General features: G+C 38.3%; 1 protein-coding gene across 2 annotated transcripts in view; it reads right to left on the bottom strand.

Annotated features, from left to right (window-relative positions):
- The window catches only part of ctdp1 (CTD (carboxy-terminal domain, RNA polymerase II, polypeptide A) phosphatase, subunit 1), a 92,933-nt gene that overhangs the window by 43,083 nt on the left and 29,509 nt on the right, over nucleotides 1–20,341 (bottom strand). For both annotated transcript variants that reach the window (XM_085395323.1, XM_085395324.1), the window contains exon 12: nucleotides 8,221–8,444. In XM_085395323.1, coding sequence (XP_085251449.1) covers nucleotides 8,221–8,444 — 224 coding nt within the window. The remainder of the gene's footprint in view (nucleotides 1–8,220; nucleotides 8,445–20,341) is intronic.

Below are 20,341 nucleotides of genomic sequence, written 5' to 3'. Positions count from 1 at the left end.
AAATAAGCATGTTACAGCTGCTGTTTCTGCCTCTATAGCCTCCTTTCTTATTAAATTCTGGTCAATTTATCAATGAATAAAAAAAGGAAAAAGAGCAGTATTAACCCACAATTATTTTAAAGCATAAGATCAATTTTTCCTCATCACAGATACATCTTTATCACCATCCAATACTGTCAGCAGTGAGTGCAGAACATGGTGGTTTGGAGCCAAGCAAATTGCAAACTACTGTGTGAAATACTGCTGTAAATTGAAATAATGACCTGACAGATGACATATGTAAAGAATATCAGCTGAGACCAGCCCCAGCCCCAGTTCTTTCACCTGATAGCAAATTAACAAACCAAAGAGACTGCAAGACTATTTTGGTTTAAAAGCTGGCTTCATTAAACTTACAAGTCAAACTAGATAGCATTTGTATTGCTTTACATAAAAATAAATACATATTAATAAGGCTCATTACATCATGTTCAATCTGGCAAAAATCTGTCACTCCTGTGTCTTCATCTAAAAAAACAGAAACCTCCATGCAGGGCACCCAACCCACAGAGTTTAACCAGTTATACTTTTACAGTAAGTCCCAGCCTAACATGTGCATGTGTGCTCTCATATATGTATTAAAGAGGCTACAGAAAGCAGTCTTAAACAAGACTAAACACCGATCATTCTTGAGTGTGAGGTCAGTAATAAATGTCTCATCATGTCTGAATGAAGCCAATCAGAACATTAATATCTTGCTCGCCTTTGTCTGAATGTTCCATTTTCCACAAATGAAAACGTCAACAGTGCAACCCTGCTGAAACCCTGCTTTGAACTGAAAGATGTTGACATGCCAATATGCTATAAAAAAAAAGAAAAATACCAATGTGAGCCAATGATGAGCAGCAGTTCTTATGAAACATCCTATATAAACCATGGTTTCAACTGTCAAGCCACTTTTCAGACATAGATTCCTTTATTTTAATGACATCACCTCAACATGTCCACATGAGTCACTAAGGCAGGGGTGTCAAACGTACCGCCGGTCCGCAGGCCGGATCAGGCCCGCAAATGGCTTTAATCTGGCGCATGAGATGATTTTGTAAAGTATAAAAATGAGCATCAATTTTTCAATAAACTAACTGCTGTTCCAATTGTGTCCATTGGATGGCGCAATAGCAATTGTGAGCTACTTTGTTTTGCCTGCGAAATTTAAACCCGATGTGCTTTGGCACCCTTATTTCCCCAATATGTCTCTGTCAAAAAAAAGAAAAGTGGATGCAGAGTGCAGAGTGTTCCAAGAAAAATGGTCATCCTCCTATTTATTCACGGACGTGAATGGGAAAGCTGTATGTTTGGTGTGTTCCCAGCATGTTGCAGTGCTGAAAGAATATAACCTCCGTCGCCACTATGTGTGTCTTCATGCCGACAAATATGACAACTTTCAAGGACAGCGGAGAAGAGAGAAGGTGAATGAACTGTTGGCGGGTCTGAAGAAACAGCAGTCTGTGTTTACTCACAGCTGAGACAGCAGTGATGCTGCAGTGAAAGCTAGCTACCTCATTGCTAACAAAATTGCACTAGCTTCAAAACCATTGAATTCAGTTTTGAAAAATTCAGGTTCATCCCTCTTCCGCAGTGACCCTCAAAACCTCAAACCTTCTTGTATAATCTTAAATCTGTCAGAGTGTTTCTCCTCATCAAAAATCTTTCACATCAATCCCGACCAGCAGCTAAAGACACCAACAAATCCCCAGGAGGGCTGAAAAACACCAGCCCACTGGATTTTTTTCTCTGTCTTCAAAGACTTTCTTACTCTTTTATTAAAGACATTTCATGTTGTGACAGAAAGTTAAGACAGATGGGGTTTGGGTGATTTTGACTGAACAAGATGAGTAAATTCTTCCTTTTGCTCTGTAGTTAATTCGCGGAGACAGTAATGAAACTGTTCAAAACACATCAGCAACAACCCAGAGGAACACTCTCTAAAAGGAAATGCATCCAGATTATCCATAAGTCATTCCTACACTTCTTGCTGCAGAATACTTACTAATATTGAGTCCTTGTTCAACCCGACCCTGTTAACTGTTTATTAAAAATAGTCAACTCTTTCCAAGGTTACTGAGATTTGAAGTTAAACTTGTCTTTTTAATTCTACTATGTGAAGAATTATAAAGTGTAAACATAACACAATGAAAAGACTTTTGTGGAAACTTCTGTGTAAAACTCAAAAAATTTTGTTTGGCAGCAGCTGACGGATATCTGAGAGCTGATATTTTCTGCACAAAGACTTAGCTTAATGTTTACTATTAGCTGTTTAACGCAACATTTGAAAAGAGTGCTTTATCTGGATCACTTTATGTGAAACAGTACATAGCCTACTTCCTGATGTGAGCAATCATTCCTTATTATTATTATTATCCATCTTAAATGTCAAAATTCTATTTATTTACCTTAAAGACAATGACATGTAGGACTTGGGTTAGCATGAACATTTTGTGGTTAAATAAGTTGTATTAAAGACACAGGTGGTGGCCTGGAAACATAAATAGTTGAACTAGATACCAACTTCTAAAGCCCATTTCCACAAGACACTAATCCTTGATTGTAGCTGAAAACATGAAGAAAGATGGTGAGAAAACAAAAAACTATTCACTTTTAAGTTCAGGTCAGTTGCAGGTGAATTCAGCAACTACGGCACCATGATTGTTTCAACTCTAACAATGGATTTCTTTCGGTTTTACAACTAATAAGTTAGCTAATGAGTCTTATTAGCCAACTGTTCCTGTTAGCAATTTCCAAACCCATAAAGAAGGAGGAAAAAAAGAACAAGGCAAATGTTACAAATGATCTGTTTGACCTCTACAGCTTATATCCGTCCATTAGTTATAGATTGTGGAAGACTGATCGTTGTGTTGCTGTACGTGTCCGATGTCAGCTGTGATTTGATGCTTTCTTGTTGGTGCAGGCTATAAAGCAGGAAATCAGCTCCCTGGTGTCTCCTTTGTCACACACAGAGAGAGCAGAGATGCACCAAGGCCAACACGGCTCTGCTTTTCCACTCATGCCTAACGTCTACAATTACAGTGAATTAACAGCACAGTATTAAATCATATATGAATTATATACACCCATAAAGCTGTCTGGATTAACAACTTTTGTGACCAAGTTCCAATATTTATACGTTACTTTGCTACATTGCTAAATTTATTATTGTGCTTCTAAAAGTTAAATATCCCCTCACCCACATTCGCTCACAGCAGACGGCTGTCACCAAATGCTCATTGTACAGTTTTTTTTCTGGATTATTGTAGAGTCTTTACCTTACAATAAGGCGCCTTGAGGTGAGTGTTGTTGTATTGTATACAGACAAAAGTGAATTTAACTTATCTCACTAACTCACTGGTCTATTGTTGATTCTACATTATTGCTTCTTCTTTATCCACATCTGTATTTCAGTTTTGCTGCTATTTGCATCAGTTAGTTAGACAATAAAATGCACTGTGATGTACTGTGTGCACAGTCAACAAAGCAGAATCTCAACGGATCCCCTGCATGTGCCACATTACTTGCTGCCCTGAATGTGCACCGAGTCACAGCTGATTCACCAAAATAAAGCACTTTAAATCAGCAAACAAACAAACAAGGGAGTGGAATCAGCCCAATGGAGATTCTTACAAGCTGTTCATCTTTCAGTGCATTTTAAAAAGACTGAGCATCTAATCATCCAAGTGGAATGATTTGTGCAACTAAACAGCAAAACTGAATAAATCTACTGCGTTTTCTCAGATAGTTTTTGTCAGCTTTGCTCCTCAGAACAAAAAGTGCTGCTTTATTTCTTAAGAAACAAATTGCTGGCGCCGTAGGTGCAAATTCCCCGCTTTACAGGGTGTATTTCTAAAAAAAAAAATCTGATAAAAGCAGGACGTTATTATTTACCTGCAGTTAGCTGTCTAAATTTGGTGAACAGGAAGCTTGAAAAGAACCGTAATAAGAGCAGCGTTGTTTTTACTTTAAATGGAAACAAGAAAGGCTGAAGCAGATCCTGAATGATGGCAAGAACAAAACAGAGACATTTGCATCACTACAGTATCTTAGCAACAGATGTATGCCTGTTTTGTACCAAATACAAGGAAGTGGAAGAGCCAGGATGGAGACTGACAGAATGGCAACTATTAAGCCATCTCCCAGAGGACCAGAGGTCCCACTTACTCCGTTCTAAAACAGGAAGCCGCTATATGAATTCTTCTAGAAATGTTAAACTGGGCAACAATAAAATCAAATACTTTTCTGTGTCAGACAGGAAAATTACATTAACAGGGTCTTGTAGACAGTCAGAGGCGGATACTGAGGATGTTTCCCCCCTCTCTAGTAAATGGCTCAGCTTTGCATCTTTGACATTTTAGAAATGGTGTTATGCAAAGTGTTTTATTTGGCCTCCTACTACACATGCAAATAAATACCTGCTAACAGAAAGACTCAACGTATGTACTGTCAAATCTGAACTATTATTCTGTTGGATTTATATAAAAAAAAAACATGTTACAAACTTACAAACTACTAATTGGAGGCAGAATAATAATCTTACCATCATGATTGTAGCAGCTGTAGCATTTATGTATGTATGTATGTATACGTCTGGATGTATCCCATCTCCTCCTTCACGAATGAACTAATCTGAATAAAACTTTGCACAAACGTAGTTGCACATACAGTGATTATTAACATCTATATGATTTTTAAACAGGTTTATGGGGAATTTAAAGCCTTATTTTTCGTATTCATACTATGTTCTCTGTCAGCATCCATTTCACGTGTCACACTCTTTATGTTAGTTAACAGTAGGGCTTCAACGATTCATCGACTAATTCAAATAATTCAATCATAAAAAATTCTCCACACTAATTCTGTGCTCCGATGCTTCGGTCAATGCACGCTCTGCAGCGTGCAACTGTCACTATGGAAACATGAGCGTTTCAACCACAACTGAGGCAAAATGCAGACCTGCAATACAAACGTATTCAGGAGCAGCGTTTGAATAAAAGTCTGACAACATTCAGCCCACATGACTCCAGTTATAAACAAAAACACAGAGTCTGTTTGCACACCGCGAGAGCAAAGAGGCGGAGCCGCTACCGGCACGGTGAGCACAGGTAGAGTGAAAGACGAACGCATTTCCAGCTGTTTCTATTAAAATATAAAGATAACCTGTGAACGTGGTCTGATACCAGACTGGTTAGATGATACAGCTTAATGAAGGCTTGTTGTGTTTTTGTTAGTGAAAGTTACATTTTCTGTTTAGTCTAAATTAATTTTATTTCTTTTAAGTTTGTTATTTTACCAAAAGATATCGCGACTATTGGAGAAAGCCTCAAGTGTTCAGTCAAAGAACTGCATGTCTCAGGACTTAGACGCTGGCTTCAGTTTTCACCCTCAGAAGCTGCCACGAATTAATTTCTTGCATTAATTCATCATAAATGTTTATAAACAGTAAAATGAAAATTAAAAAAAACTACAGAAGGAGAAATATCAGTAGCTCAGATTTAAAATCAACACATGACACCTTCAAGCAGTTCAGCTTCAAAGTTGTTCTGTGCTGTTTTAAACGGTGAATGATTTGTATATGAGAACAATGCTGGTTCCTTTGTGGTACTTTACTATTATTTACACATGAAAACTAACTAGGCTAACTTGTAAAATATCAGTGGAAACTGGAGAGAAACAGTGGTCAGTCAAGCTAAACGCACAGAAAGGAATTCAACGCTCCTGAGTGCAATTTTAACCTCATACAACAAAAACCTGTGAGCTGAATATTCTTTACAAACAGAAACAGTTGTCAGAGCATCACAGTGGTGAGCACAGGGTGATATTATTAGACTGTCGCTGGTGTCTTTTCATGGAAGGAACCAAACACCTACCAGCCAATTTCAGTCCACACTGCTTTCAGAATCAAATTTACACCCCTTCCCCTTGTGTGTCAGGCTGTTTAATCATGTGCTGCTCCTCTGCACCACCGCACAGACTGGAGGTGGACTTGCAAAGGTTTTCAACAACCAGTAAACAACACTGTGGACAGTGCGTTTCAGGCTTCACTCAGCGGCAACCAAAGTTGTCGGACCAGGTGACAGATGGACTGACATGTCTGGGCAACCATGGATACTGAGCCACAGCCAAAACCATTCATAGGGAGAAAAAAGGAGAGGCTTCTGGGTGAATGCAATGTAGAAAAATACTCAATTTTATGCTCTGACAGTCAGAGCAGTGAGGCTGAACGCTGAATTACACAAGGAAACCCAAGTCTTGAGAAAAAGGTGCAACGGTCAAATATTAGTGCTATTATCTAAAGAGCTCAGGGTGGAAGCTGTGGAGTTTCTCCGTCTACCTCGTCAAAGCTGGAGTTTAGCTTAGCAGATCTTTTCTTTATAATATACAACACAACAAATATTTAGGCCTGAAGTACATATTTAATACTTATACACAATTGCTAGGTGCATTAGGTACTAGAGGTGCTCAACAAAAGCACCATATGGAGTGGCAGAGGTAAAATGCACTAACAGGTGCAGTACAACACTACGCTGTATTTGAGTCAATAGAACAAATGACAGGAGTCCTGAAATTCAGAACGCAAAAGGAAACGAATATTTGAAATGAAAGGAGGGCGCACCTCAAGCCTCACAGTTAGATCAACACCCATATATAGGTTTAAAAAAACCCCAAAAAAACCAAAAACAAAACCCACAGTTTCGGGCCTCGGTGCGTTATCACAATATTCCTATGTAGAAATTATGCATTTACATTTTCCCCACTGCAGGTGTGCATTGCAGCCACTCTCCACACACTGTATTTGCAAATTTTAGCTTGTTTAGGACAACACGGCAATGGCATACTGTAAATACTGATTGACTTTAGTGATCTACTGCATTTTTGATTTTATTTTAAAATATATTAATTAGATGCATCATTAAAGGAAATGTAAAATTGAGTATGTAAAACAAAAAAAAATTCAGTATCATCAAAAATACCCAAAACATGTTTCAGCTAACTGTCTGCGTGTTAGCTGGCGGGCTACAGATCTATTTCACATATCTATTTGAAATGACACACAATAAGTGTCAAAGTCTTTAAGCCAGTTAGAACTTGTACACAGATATGCTTTTGCTAGCGATCAGCTAACTACAACTTAGCACAATGAGGCGATTAAATGAATTGGCTAACCTTATCTACTCAATACAGGATTTTGCTACACAAGTTAACATGCACACACTCCATGTTAGCACACATGAAGAGAAAGAAATATAGCTTAGTGTTGGAATTAATCCCAAAAATAAAACAATTCCATGATGAATGAAATGCAACTTTCATATCTGTAGTAGTATTATTTTAGAGGACTAGCAAATGTGGTGCATGCTTAGACAGAGGTTATTTACAACCCCAAAACATCCCTAAACTAAACTGTGGCAGTTTTATATTACCTTCTGCCATCCTAAAATATGTGTGCAAGTTGTAACATCCAGGAATATCTGTATTATTGATTGATATCTGTATTATTTAACCTTTACAATTTTTTTTCTTATCTGGAACCAGATTGTCTGGGTCTAATTCATGCTTGCCATTTCCATCTCTTGGAGAGGCTTTTCATACATCAAAAAAATAGTTTTGGGCAGAATGCTTCTGTAGACTGCAGCGCATTTTAATGAGAAATGCTTAATTTCATAATAATCCACACTCTGAATGTACCAAAGACAGCAAAATACTTTGTCCTGTGAGATTAAACGCTGGCAGTCTGACGACTCGGCATGTTTTTCAGCAATAAGAGACTCTCATATGTTCAGAACTCTTCGAGCGCCTGCTGTCTGTTTGGAATTAGTCTCCATGGCAACGGACCAGACCGTCTGGCTTCAGCAAAGTAGTGCTGATGAAGTGGTGTGTTATGTTAATAGTCATCGGAGAAATAAGACCCTGAAAATATACAGTACATTTTGCAAGATTCCCCTATGGACTTGTTAAACTATAATTTAAGCTTAGCATACTTCTCACCTAGACATGTTTATGCAAGATGAGCATCACTGATAGTGAGTGCAAGCATCGGGGGGCAGTAATAGTAAATATCTGGCATGTAGATGGTTGTAACTTTAGAATAACTTTATGACTTCCCTCTATCCCACGATGCCTGTGTTTGAGGCCCAAAAAGCTGCAGCGGGGGGAGTTAAACGGCAAGAGATAAAAAGTTCTGTGCCTCACCTTGCCACACTTTGACACTGACTGGCCACATTGGATGGAGTCTGAAGCCTCTCATCGATGCTCAGCGCCTGAGGACCGAGTCTCCTTCCCACCGTCTGTCCAGCTCCTGCCTGCTGGTGCCGTTGCTGCTGCTCCTCTTCATCCTCCATCTCCTCGTTACCTGGCTTCTCCTTCCCTCGGCCCTCACTCTCGTTGTCGCTCTCCTCGCCTAAGATGTCATCCACCTATTATATTTTTGTTAAAAGGAGCTTTGTGAGCACATTTTTATCTTCTTTAACAGCAGCATGAATTCACACTGTAAATGCCACAAATACCCTTTTCATTTTGCATTTTGGCCTCCTCTCAAGTGCAAATTGGATTCATTAATTCCCTTCCTCCACGGAATACAAATTAAATCAACATGTCTTTATTTCTATAAGAAACATCTGGCAAATAATACATAAAGCTCCACTGAATCCTGGGAATCTTTAGTGAATATGGCTGTGAGAGAATGTCTGTTTATGCCCTCAGCCTTTCAGTGAAAATGCATTTAACAAATTCCAACCAAAGATTCGGTACGGAGGAACAGTTACACATCTACAGACATTGTGCATTACTGGAGAACACTGACATAAAGGACACTAAACAAAATACCTAAGAGAAAGGCCCATGACTGCAGCACATAAATTTGGATTTAAATATTTATTTCATGATAAGAATTGTTGTTTTCTTTTATTCATTTAAATTTCAGATCTTTATGTAAGACCACAAAAATTAACAAAGGATGTTATGTTTTCCTTTGGCTCATTTTTATGTGTTTTCCTATTCTCTCTAACCAACACACACACACACACACACACACACACACACACACACACACACACACACACACACACACACACACACACACACACACACACGCAGACTTATGCACTACTAGTTCTTTATGCTAATTAAAGCATGACCAAGAGCAAGGTAATAATGAGCCAAAGGCTTCCAGGACACTTTCCTCTCTACTCTTGACTCTGAAATATCAAACAGGAAGCCTATCACGAATATGGTCATCTCAGGTACACAGCTCTGGCTCAGGAAGCCTCACTCATCACCTGCCTAAACCTTTTTTTTTTTAATTGAGGAGCAGCCAATCAGATGAAAGCTGGCTTAAAGGGGATGAGGAGCTACAGGAAGCTTTTTTTTCAGGAAGTGAAAGAACTGAGGGACTGCACCAACATTATATAAGATAAATACAATATATAAGAATTTCTTAAGAGCTGTGAGCCTCCAAAAAGGAAAACATGAAACAGAAAATAAGTGTAGTGGGTGCCCAAATCTCTGGAGAGTACTGCAGCAAGGTAAAGATTAGCATATTTCATTGTTTGCCATTAAATTTCCGATGATGAAAAGCTCTATTAAAGGACTAATTCCTGTTCAAATTATCATCAAGGAGAACCTCGTACATTAGTCTGTTCGGTTGATCCACTACAGATTCTAATTATGCATGTAATTATATCTGGAAAGCACTTTTCCTTTTCCATATAATTGGGTAATATGCTATACTGTAATGACGGTGATTAAAGTTGGAGGGATTAAAGAAGCTGGAATCAGATGTTTGATGCAGGTACTGTTGTATTAGTTCAAAGATAAACAAAATAAAATAATATTAATAATCTAATTATGTGCTGCTTATTTTATGTCTTCCTTTGTTTATCCTATATAACTCTCATAAGGATTACAGTTTAACATTGGTTTATTTCCTGGCTTGTTAAATTAAATTAGAGAGACGGTTGCACTGTCAAACAGTCAATGCCATACAAACTTCCTGTAAAAATGTCAACTTTTATTTTAATATTTCCATTTTGATGAATTTTATCAAAAAGTTAATTAAAAAATATTACACTATTTTAAAAAAAACAACAACAAAAAACCAATAACAAAAGCTCATCAATCCTTTATTGTATTAGCTGCTCAATTTATAATGGCAATGGCTACGGACCAACAAACTACCCAACTGGCTGCTTTCAGATCAATAGGAATGAATATAGCCTCAGCAAATGTCCAGTCTTTGACCTTAACAAGCATCAAGCTGAAAGTGAGATTAATGAGAGGGGCGTAAGTCAGGATCACGTCTGACATCAAACCAGGTTTTGTTGGTGGTTACATGAACAACACAGTGTGCCTTGGTTAAGGTAGAGGGTAAAAGTGCCAGTAGTAATAAGTCTGATGTAAAAATGGAGAAAGAAATTTTTTTAAAAAGGAGGTCAGGTTGTTCCTCGTGTTCCATTTGCTGAATCAAATTTGAATCAGCTTAACCCTTTAGGGCACCAATAAATTGCAGTGTAAGACAAATAAAACAGTTTTTCTTTTTATGTCTGTCAGGAAAACAAATGAATATTCATCATTAATTCCTTCTAAAATATGATCATCTCAGTCCAGTCTGCCCACGACGATCTACCATGAAAGCGAACACTAACAATCGTTTAGCCTCGTCTCTGTGGCAGCTGCTAAGGATTTAAATGGGTTCTATTTTTCTGTTACTACAATCAAAATATGAGGGACAGATGGGCTGTTTATTAAAAAGCAGAACAGTGTAAAAAACATTTGTAAAAACTGGCTTAGGAAAGCTATTTCATCTAAATAAAGTTAACATTCTCAGGTTTACAGTTATGATAAACAGACATTTGAACCAACACATATGAGGTTCTGACACTGCAGCTACTATATTTAACCTTGATGGAAACAAGCACTTCACCAGACTGCAGTGTCACAAACAACCAGCCTAAAGACTACGGTTGATGTGCTGGAGGTCCTTCCCGGCTGTGGAAAAGAACAAAATTATAATATACAAAGATACTGGCAGTCAATGATACTACTCCTCAGGCTCCTAGTAGATATACCTGTGGTAACAATTTCAAACTCCTCGTCGCCTTGTTCTCGAGTTATTGCATTCACAAACTCGGGAGTCCACGCTGCCCGCCTGCTCACCCGGCAGGGTGACAACAATACCCTATCGGCCTTTCATAGCTGAGGGGTAAAAAGCTGAAGTGAAACTGACTTTAAAAGCAATGAAAAGCACCAACAGCATCTTCTTGCACCTCTGCTGTTTGTAGTGAATTCTGTTCCCTTCCACTTCACAACCAATCGGCATTAGATCTACGCATTAAGTCATCCAAATTGAACTGCATTTTTGGAGGACTGAATCGGAGTATGTTTGTGTAGGCTGCAAACCGCTCAGCCATCTTAGGCTCTGTGCAGCCAAATACTTTAGCAAAAAGGACATTCAATTAGATTCTATTTATATATCAAAACTTTAAAAAAAATACAATAATAAAGAGAAAACTTAACAATCACATGACCGCCTTTGGACAAGCACTTGGTAACAGTGGGAAGGAAAACTTCCATGAACATATCCAGAGTATCCCGTGTCAGAAAGCCAAAAATGGAGCAATATTTTCTTAATTTGTAACTAAACATGATTTCTCCTTTCTTCCTGATAACTGAACAGGTGTTCAAATGACACGAAATGACTCTACTTAGATTTGGTGCCAACATTTGGAATCTACAACTAGCAAGCTCTCTTTTTCCGAAGACCATCTTCTAAAAAAAGAGCCAGTTAGCCTAGCTTGCATATCTCAGCTCCTAACTTACTCGGCTAACTAGCAAGTACCAAATTTGCACAATAGTTACCCTAAAATGCTCAACAGTTTGATGAGTAAGACCTACCTACATCACAACACAATGGAACAGGGAGTAATGGCATGCTTATTAAGAAGTTTTGAAGGAGCGTTGTGCTCTCAGTGATACATCTCAGGCTCTGGCTTACAAATGTTGCCAAATCACAGCACATGAAACACCTTCAAATCTGCTCATACTGGCATCAAGAATAGGGTTGAGTGACCTCATTAGTACCATCCCATTATTCCATTATTATGACACGTTAAACTAGCATCTCTACAAGTTAGTTAAGCAAGGGAGCTGAGGTCTGTTTTATCCGAGATCTCTACACAGTGAAAATTACTTTGCAACCACAAACCTCGCACCCCCCTAATGGCCAATAAAAAGAAAGCGGGTTTCAGGTACTTTTCAGATCCAGAAGCTACATATATCTTTAATACAGTCTACCATAAGTAGAGTTACTGACACAAAACTAGAACAAGGCAGATTCAATGTAATATAAATGTGCAAAACAACATTTGATCACTGATCATATCTGTTATTAATCTCTGTCTCTCTTCCACAGCATGTCTTTATCCTGTTTTTCTTCTTTTGCTCCAACTTGTCGCAGCAGATGGCCCCGCCCCTCCCTGAGCCTGGTTCTGCCGGAGGTTTCTTCCTGTTAAAAGGGAGTTTTTCCTTCCCACTGTCGCCAAAGTGCTCACAGGGGGTCATATGATTGTTGGGTTTTTCTCTATATCTATGAAGCGCTTTGAGGCGACTTTTGTTGTGATTTGGCGCTATATAAATAAAATTGAATTGAATTGAATTGAAACAATCAGCCATTGGCACGAAGCTAATGGCTGATTGATATTACATTCTACCATTATAAAAGGTATGCCAGTAGAGCAGAATAGCAGTAGTATAGGTTCTTAGAAAACAGGTCTTTATTCCACAGACAGGGGAAAAAGCACAGTATGTATCAATTTAAGAGCAAAACACTTACATGTACTGTGTGTGCATCAGAACAGTTCCTGTCTGCTACTCACCATGGAGCCACTGTACAGAAAGCCCCGTCGGCTTCTGATCATTTCCTTTCAAAGACCAATGTACAGTTCACTCTGTCAGGTAGGGTTCTTACAACCTTGGCAGAAACGGAAGCATTAACAATCCTCACAAAGAGCAAGGCAAACTTCCCACAGATTTTTCTCCTTTTTTTTTCTCTCCTGGATATAATCAAAGGCCAACCAAAGAGCCCACCGTCAAACTTTTCAAAGCACAGCACGACGCCCCCTCAAAGCTTGTTTAGAGGCATGCTTTTGGTCTCATCACTGCAAGCTGGAAGTAGTGAGTGAATAAGTTTAGTGCAAGTGCGATTACAGGGAACGGAATCTATTTACAGCTAAATATCTCTGCTGCTAAACTATTGTGTTCGCCTTGTTTTTGACCCTCCCAAAGTTGACTGTGATGATAAATGTGTTCGAGGGAGGTGGCGAAGAGGTGAAGGAAACAGACTAACGACACAAGAACATGTTTTGATTATCACTCAGTCGTAAGATGCAGACAAACCACAGTAAATGTATCGTGTTTTACAGAATAGAAGATCACCTGTGGCAAATATTCTTTTGGCCGTTCACAGGCTGCCAAAGCAGCTGCGACCTGTTGAGAAACACTTCACGAGACATTTGAGTCATCTGGATCCAATTCTTTGAGCCCTGTAAAGCTGAGGTGGCTATTCAGCATTTGTTTTCTTTTTTAACAGAATGATGATAAAATACTCGGAGTTACAAATGTGATTTGATTAGTTACTTGACATCAATACCGGTTTAAAAGCACAGAGCAACAATGAGTATCACGCTCACAGTCTGAAGCAGCAGCTTGGAGCTTTAGATTTAGTTTACCTTTGCAGAGTTGTAGTTCAAATGTAAGCTAGCAAGTTGCAACACCACATTTGTGCTCTGTCCATTGCTGACAGGCATGCATGGCTTCCCAGCAACACTAAAATACGCCCCCCCCCCCCCCAAAAAAAGGCACTTGTTGCAGTGACAAATGGTTAAAACTAGGGTACAGCTGTGCAAAAATAATCTTGCAATAACTGGATCGGCTGGAAAATCTAAAGTAAGGCAAACTAATAAAAGGCACATGCAGAGATGCCCATCTACAAACAAAGAGTCACAAAATATCTGACAGTGACTTCGCTGACTGTTGTTTGTTGATGTTATTTATGAAGGAGCAGCTCACATTTTTTAATATGTACGCTCAGGGCCATCTAAAAATGTCAGCTTTTGTTTTGTAGTCTCTGGCAGGTTGATGGCTTATTTAAAAAAGAAAACAAAGAAACTGCAGGATGCAACATGTGGGGAAAAAACAAAAAAACCCACTAAAAACACAAAGGATACAAAAGCATATTTAAAAGGACCACAAACAGAACAATGACAGCTGTTACTCAAGATTACAGCTTGTAAGCATTAGGATATAGAAATCATTAGGAATTAAGCTGCATTGTTCTGAAAGACAGGTTTCCTGCCATAATACATTTATTCATACAAGACAAATAATTGTTTGGTTTTTTTAAAGAACATTTCTTCAATCATTTGTTTTAATCTCCCTGATTACTAATAATGGGCATCAGCCAAACTTTTATTTACACTTCTGCTTTCAATCTGTGCAGGTCCTACAGTGTTCAAAGCTGGAGCAGCAACACATAGTAATTATACCACAAAAATGCCAATCAGAATCAATACTGGAATTATTAATCAGAAGAAAAAACCCCTGCAGAACTCAGAACCACCTGATCATAAGCAACCAATAAAGCTTTCTGACTGGCAGATGCTTCAATTAATCGACTGACCCTTTAAAATCAAAGTCAGTCAGGTCTTTACATCCAACATGTTGCCTTTGAGAACCAACGACTCAGCTACTGTCTGAGTTGTGTGTCTCTCAAGCACAGATCTAAAATTCCGCTTTTTAACTCTTAACTTTAAGATTCATATACTGAGAAATAAGCCGACAGTCAATTATGATCAAACAAAGGGCAGCAATTAGAAGAAGCCTTTACTTGGGGGAGCACTGAACAGATGTTGCCCGGCGGAATGAGTATTAGCTTGGGCTGAGGTCAGCTTAAAGAAAATTAGCAGCCATTGATCAAATTTCTGCTCTGACATCTTACTTTGCATAAAGTATCTCTTACACCTTACCAGGCTGGTCTTTTACAGTCCACTGCTATTTGTCATTTTGTCTCCATTATTATATGTGATGGCATTTAATAAAGGTTTTTCTATCCATCAATACCAAAGACTTACATGAATAATACCCAAAAATTTTAACAACCTGACATAGATGGATGTTCATTTTAGCCACATTAGCTCCTAATTGAGTAGTCTTTCAAGAAATACATCAACCTCCTCCACCTATGGAGCTACGTAATGTTTTTATTATTTTTTTTTTTTAAATGCATGGTCTACTGTGAGTTTATTATTACCATCATGTATTAATTTCACAATGCCAAATAAGACAACAGCTTAATCATTATGATGCTAAATAAATTATCACTGCCTTCTGTGAAGATCAGACTACAAGACAAGTGTGATGTAGGTCCTGTACACGTTCTAGCCAATTACACCTTTTCTCTTCTGTCAACAGAACAACCCTTGGTGAATAGCTGCAGACTTGCAACTGCTCTCTATACAAATACATTTTATTAAAGGGTTTTATCATGACTACAGACAACTTTTTCAGTGGTGGTTTAGTTCCTCTTTAATGGTGAAGGAATAACTGAGGCCAATGAAATGGCCTTTGTGAATGTTACTGAACTTTTTATCCAAAATATCAGCTGCAACAGGATAAGGAAAAGCAAGAGACAACAGCAGACGGCTCTACTTGAACAAACTAACCAGTTAACCTTTTCATTAAAGACTTGCCAGCTGATCTAGGAACTCCAGGGTTTCTCCAGTGTTTTTTCAGGGCATCGCAGCCTTAAGTTGACCCCTGTGTTTTTTCTAGACCAGGTTTGGCCAACTCCAGGCCTCACGGGCCGGTGTCCTGCAGGTTTTAGACATCACCCTGGGTCTACATACCTGAATCAAATGATTAGTTCATTACCAGGCCTCTGGAGAACTTCAATACATGCTGAGGAGGTAATTTAGCCATTTAAATCAGCTGTGATGGCTCAAGGACACATCTAAAAGCTGCAGGGCACCGGCCCTCGAGGCCTGGATTTGGACCCCACTGTTCTCAACAAAAGCGATCCTTACAACCCTTAAATTTGCTAACGCTTAAAATGCATCTTATTAGATCTACTGTTCCCGTGAACTGTTTATGCACACACATAAAGACAGCTTGGAAAAAAACCTAGAGATAAAATACAATTGAATAAAGAACAAGGCAAACGTTACGGCTTAATACAGTTGTACGTGTGTGTATGATTGGATGGGTACTTAATAAGGTAACTAAATTATTCATTGAGTCAGTCATATAAAATACCTTTACTGTGACTCTCACTGGTGCTCTTTGTATTGTATACAATCCAGTCTGTAGTCATACCAGTGTAACTGACAACAGATAATGTTGCTGCTGCAGGAGCAGGAGATGGCACTGATCTTTCAAAATGTGCAGCAAAAACAAACAAAAACACAGCAGCATTCCCTCACCAGCCTCAGTCACATACAACTATGAAAGACTTAGCTTACCTTAATTACCAAACAGAAGTGGACAGTAGGGGTGGGTGATATAGACTCAATATTAATTAATTCCAAAGAGCTGCAGTCACAGATGACAAACTTTCTAATTTAAAGTGAGAATCTATTGCTTTAAGCTGCCAGCAGCAGCATTATAGTGCAATAATAGTATATAGTAGTAATATTAGTATAATAACAGCAATATATCCTTAAACCAAAAATAAGTAAGAGAAAAATTGCCTAGCTAGTGTTTTCCCTGGTAATTTTTGGAACAAAGCATAAGGCTGATATGTGGCTGTTTTTCACACCAGGGAACAAAAAAAGCATAGTGTTGCTATAGCAACGACTTTGCTATACAATGTAAACATTTATACTGGTATTATTACGGACAATGTGAGCCTTAGTGGACAGACATAAGCGCAACAGCTAAAACAAAATTACATTAAAAAAAATTTCTTTAATCTTTCCTGATTTATTCTTTATGCCTAAGATTTGTCTTATTCAATCAATTTTTACCTGTGTAAAAATGGCACACCTTTCTTCTCCTCCACTCTTCATTGTGACCTCCACAAAGAGGATGCACCGATGGAAAAAAAAACATCTGACTGACGGATATTTAAGACTGATCCCGATATTTGGTAAAAAATGTCTTTTTTTTTCCTTTTCTATTTATTGACTGCTATAAAAGCCAACATCAATAAATGGATAGATCAGCAGATAGCCAATAAATTGGTTGGGCTCTGAGCTTTACAAACACACAGTTACATTAAGTGTCAAATTAACCGTGTCTGTTTTCTCTTGATTGATCGTTGTAGCTGCTCCAAATAATTCAATTAATTTAATTAATTGCAATCTTTTTTATACACCTGCACACACATATGGCGCTATGTCAACTGGTACATTAAACTGAACTGAATCACACCACCCCAACAACTTTTCTGGACAAAATCCAGTAGTACGTACCCCAGAGCTTAGCTATGAAAAGAACTTTCTTAAATCTTAAAGTTTTGGTGTAGGACTGGTTCGCCTACCTAAAAAAACATCACTTTCTCTTTATATTAAGGTAACTCACAGGAGAAAACAATATGCCTGCAAGCGCTACAATGTGTGAGGTAGGAATCCAGAGTGGGAGCTCAGCATATTTCTGTGCAGCCAATCAGCAATCATTGTTCTCACCAATTTCTGTTTATGCTGGGTTAGTGTACACGGAGCTCATGTTTTCAGCGTGAGGGCAGCTCATGGAGAACTTTTCATAGCAAAGTCCCAATGAAGAGGGATTACATAAGCTACACCCTGCCAAAATTACCGACTTCATCTCGGAAAGGTAGTCAGAGGTGGTAATAGAGCCGACGGCTGATTGCTGAATGGAGTAAGAGTGTTGATGGCTCGTTCAAAGTGGGGAGAGGAAGATGAGGGCTTTGTGCTGGGTGAGAAAATGCTCACTGGAGACCATCGGGAAAAGAAATTAATGGAAATGAATACGAGAAGTCGATGTGAAGATATTGTGATTGCTAGCTATTTAAAAAAAAAAAACAGTAATGTTATGCATTGGGACCGGTGAATCGGGAGCACAAAGAACTCCAACACCAATCTACTCATACCTGCAGCTGTTCATTAGCTCAGGGTCACAAACCCAGCTCTCATTGTTTTGAGTCAAGGGCATTCCCATCCTCTGCTTGCTCCTCATAAATAAAGGAAAGCTGAAGTGCTCAAACGGAAAAGATGCAGCAATCTTCTGAGAATGAACTTTTTAGAGGCTCTGTAAACAGGAACACGCTGGTTTCTTTTTACCATTATCCAGAAAAGATATGCTAAAAAAGCTGAGGTTAGTCGAAGAGAGTTGCATAAGGCTGAACTGAAAACATTACTGTGAAATAACAGACCCCACGTAGCTTCAGGTGACAGTTTGTGTTATTACTTTTTAGATTTCAGTGTTTATATCAATGATGTGGGGGTTTTTTAACCTTAGAAAAAAAAATAAACCTTCACCAAGTTGCTCAGAAAGGAATAGAAGCTTCTTTTTTTTTGTTGTTGTTGTTTTTTTTTTTTTTTTTTTTTAATGTGGACCAATAGTGGACATTATGCAACAGCCAAATGAGAGATTTCTGCCAGGCTGCCAAAGACTGGTGCAAATGGAAACTGGACCAGATGGAATATTCATCCCGCTTCAGGTCAAGGGCTAAATGATGGATTCGTGTGACTGGGAGCAATAATTTGCTGGTTGTGTTGGCATGATTCCTGTTTGCAGCATTGGTCTGATTTGATCAGTCTAATGTCTTCTAATTAAATTCTTTAAAAGTTGTGAAACTCAAATTCAGCACCACAGACCGTATCACACACTCAGCTTAATAGGTAGATGATTTCATCTGAATAGATTCACTTCGCTCAAACTTGACCTAATACTCTTTTCTTATAAAGCTACATTGTCTTACTTCCAACGTATGTTTTCTAAGCTCTACTGTGAAGACAATATGGGTTTATGAGATTTCTAAATCAATGCATTCTGTTCTTGTTCACAAACGTTTTCAGAATTGAACTCTGTTTGGATAATGCTATGCTATCAGTGTATGCCCAGTTAGCATGAAAATGTGCTTTGTTTTTGCAGTTTTCAAGTAATTTCACATCTTCCACTTTCCACATCTTTCTCTAGAATGCGAGGCTTGTCAATCAGCTTTGAGTGTGATCAATCATAATAACTTTAAAGACAGCTAACGTTTTATGTGGTTGCAAAGCACATCTTAAGAACTAGTTCTGTCAGACAATAGCCCAGTCCTTAAAAGTTTGACAGTATTCTATAAAGTTGAGGCTAATTGAAGGACGTTTGAGTTTTTCTGTTAACACTGCCAGACAATTATCAGGAGTTAACATGAAGCAGTTAAATATAAGATTTTTTTTAAAATAGTCTTTTAAGTGAGCTTAAACAGCAACCTGAATTAAAAACCTTCAGTGAGTATAAATAGACTGACATTTAAAAACACCAAACTGAGCTAAAATCACAAACAAATTACAAACAAACAACTGAGTTGTTTATTACAATAAATTAAATAAATGACATCACAAAAACTGTCCAGTAAATGTATTAATTGCATGTCCAGAACTAAAAACACATCTTTGCATCAGACATAATGAACCTAAATTTAAGCACTCCGAGTATTTATACGCTATTGCTGTAAGAACACATGTTCAACCACTCAAATCCAAGTTCCCCTACTACATATTTGCTAATGCCAAAAGGCTCAGGACAGGTCTCCATGTCTGAGCATCAAATGCAATTATCCCTCTTGTATTTCCAGATTCTGTAGCATTCATAAATCATTAGTAAACGCTTGGACTGATGTAATCTGAGAACTGATATGATGACAAGTAGCAGTAATCAAGCTAGGGCACCCTGACCCCAAGAGGAGCTTTGCACTGGATTAAAAGTAAACTTGTGACTTTATTGCAAAGAAAATAAATACATTTAAGCTTTTAAATCAACAAAAACGCTCATTGTTGGCCAAATTAAATTTCACAGATTGCAAGTCTTAATACACTATATGTTGAAACTGGTGGGACTGCTATGCTGTTCACATTAAAACTTAAATTACAGGTCTAACTCTGTTCACAGAGAGCAGCAGAGGCTTTCATATACCTAATTCTGCATGTCTCTTTGGCACACATTAGCTGTGGCAGGGTGCAGCACGTGCCAAATGACTCTGCTGGCAGGAGACTGGGTTAAAATGCTCTCTCCTGGGAGACCATCCAAATGGATAAAACAGGTGTTATTACGGTTGGCTGTAGGGGGCTTTTTTCTTTTTCTTTTTTTTTTAATGAGA

The sequence above is a fragment of the Rhamphochromis longiceps genome, linkage group LG22, assembly GCF_057381845.1.
Source record: "Rhamphochromis longiceps isolate RC_006_pf linkage group LG22, R_longiceps_female_GT1.1, whole genome shotgun sequence".
Classification (NCBI taxonomy): domain Eukaryota; kingdom Metazoa; phylum Chordata; class Actinopteri; order Cichliformes; family Cichlidae; genus Rhamphochromis; species Rhamphochromis longiceps.
This window is presented reverse-complemented; position numbering and strand designations above follow the sequence as displayed.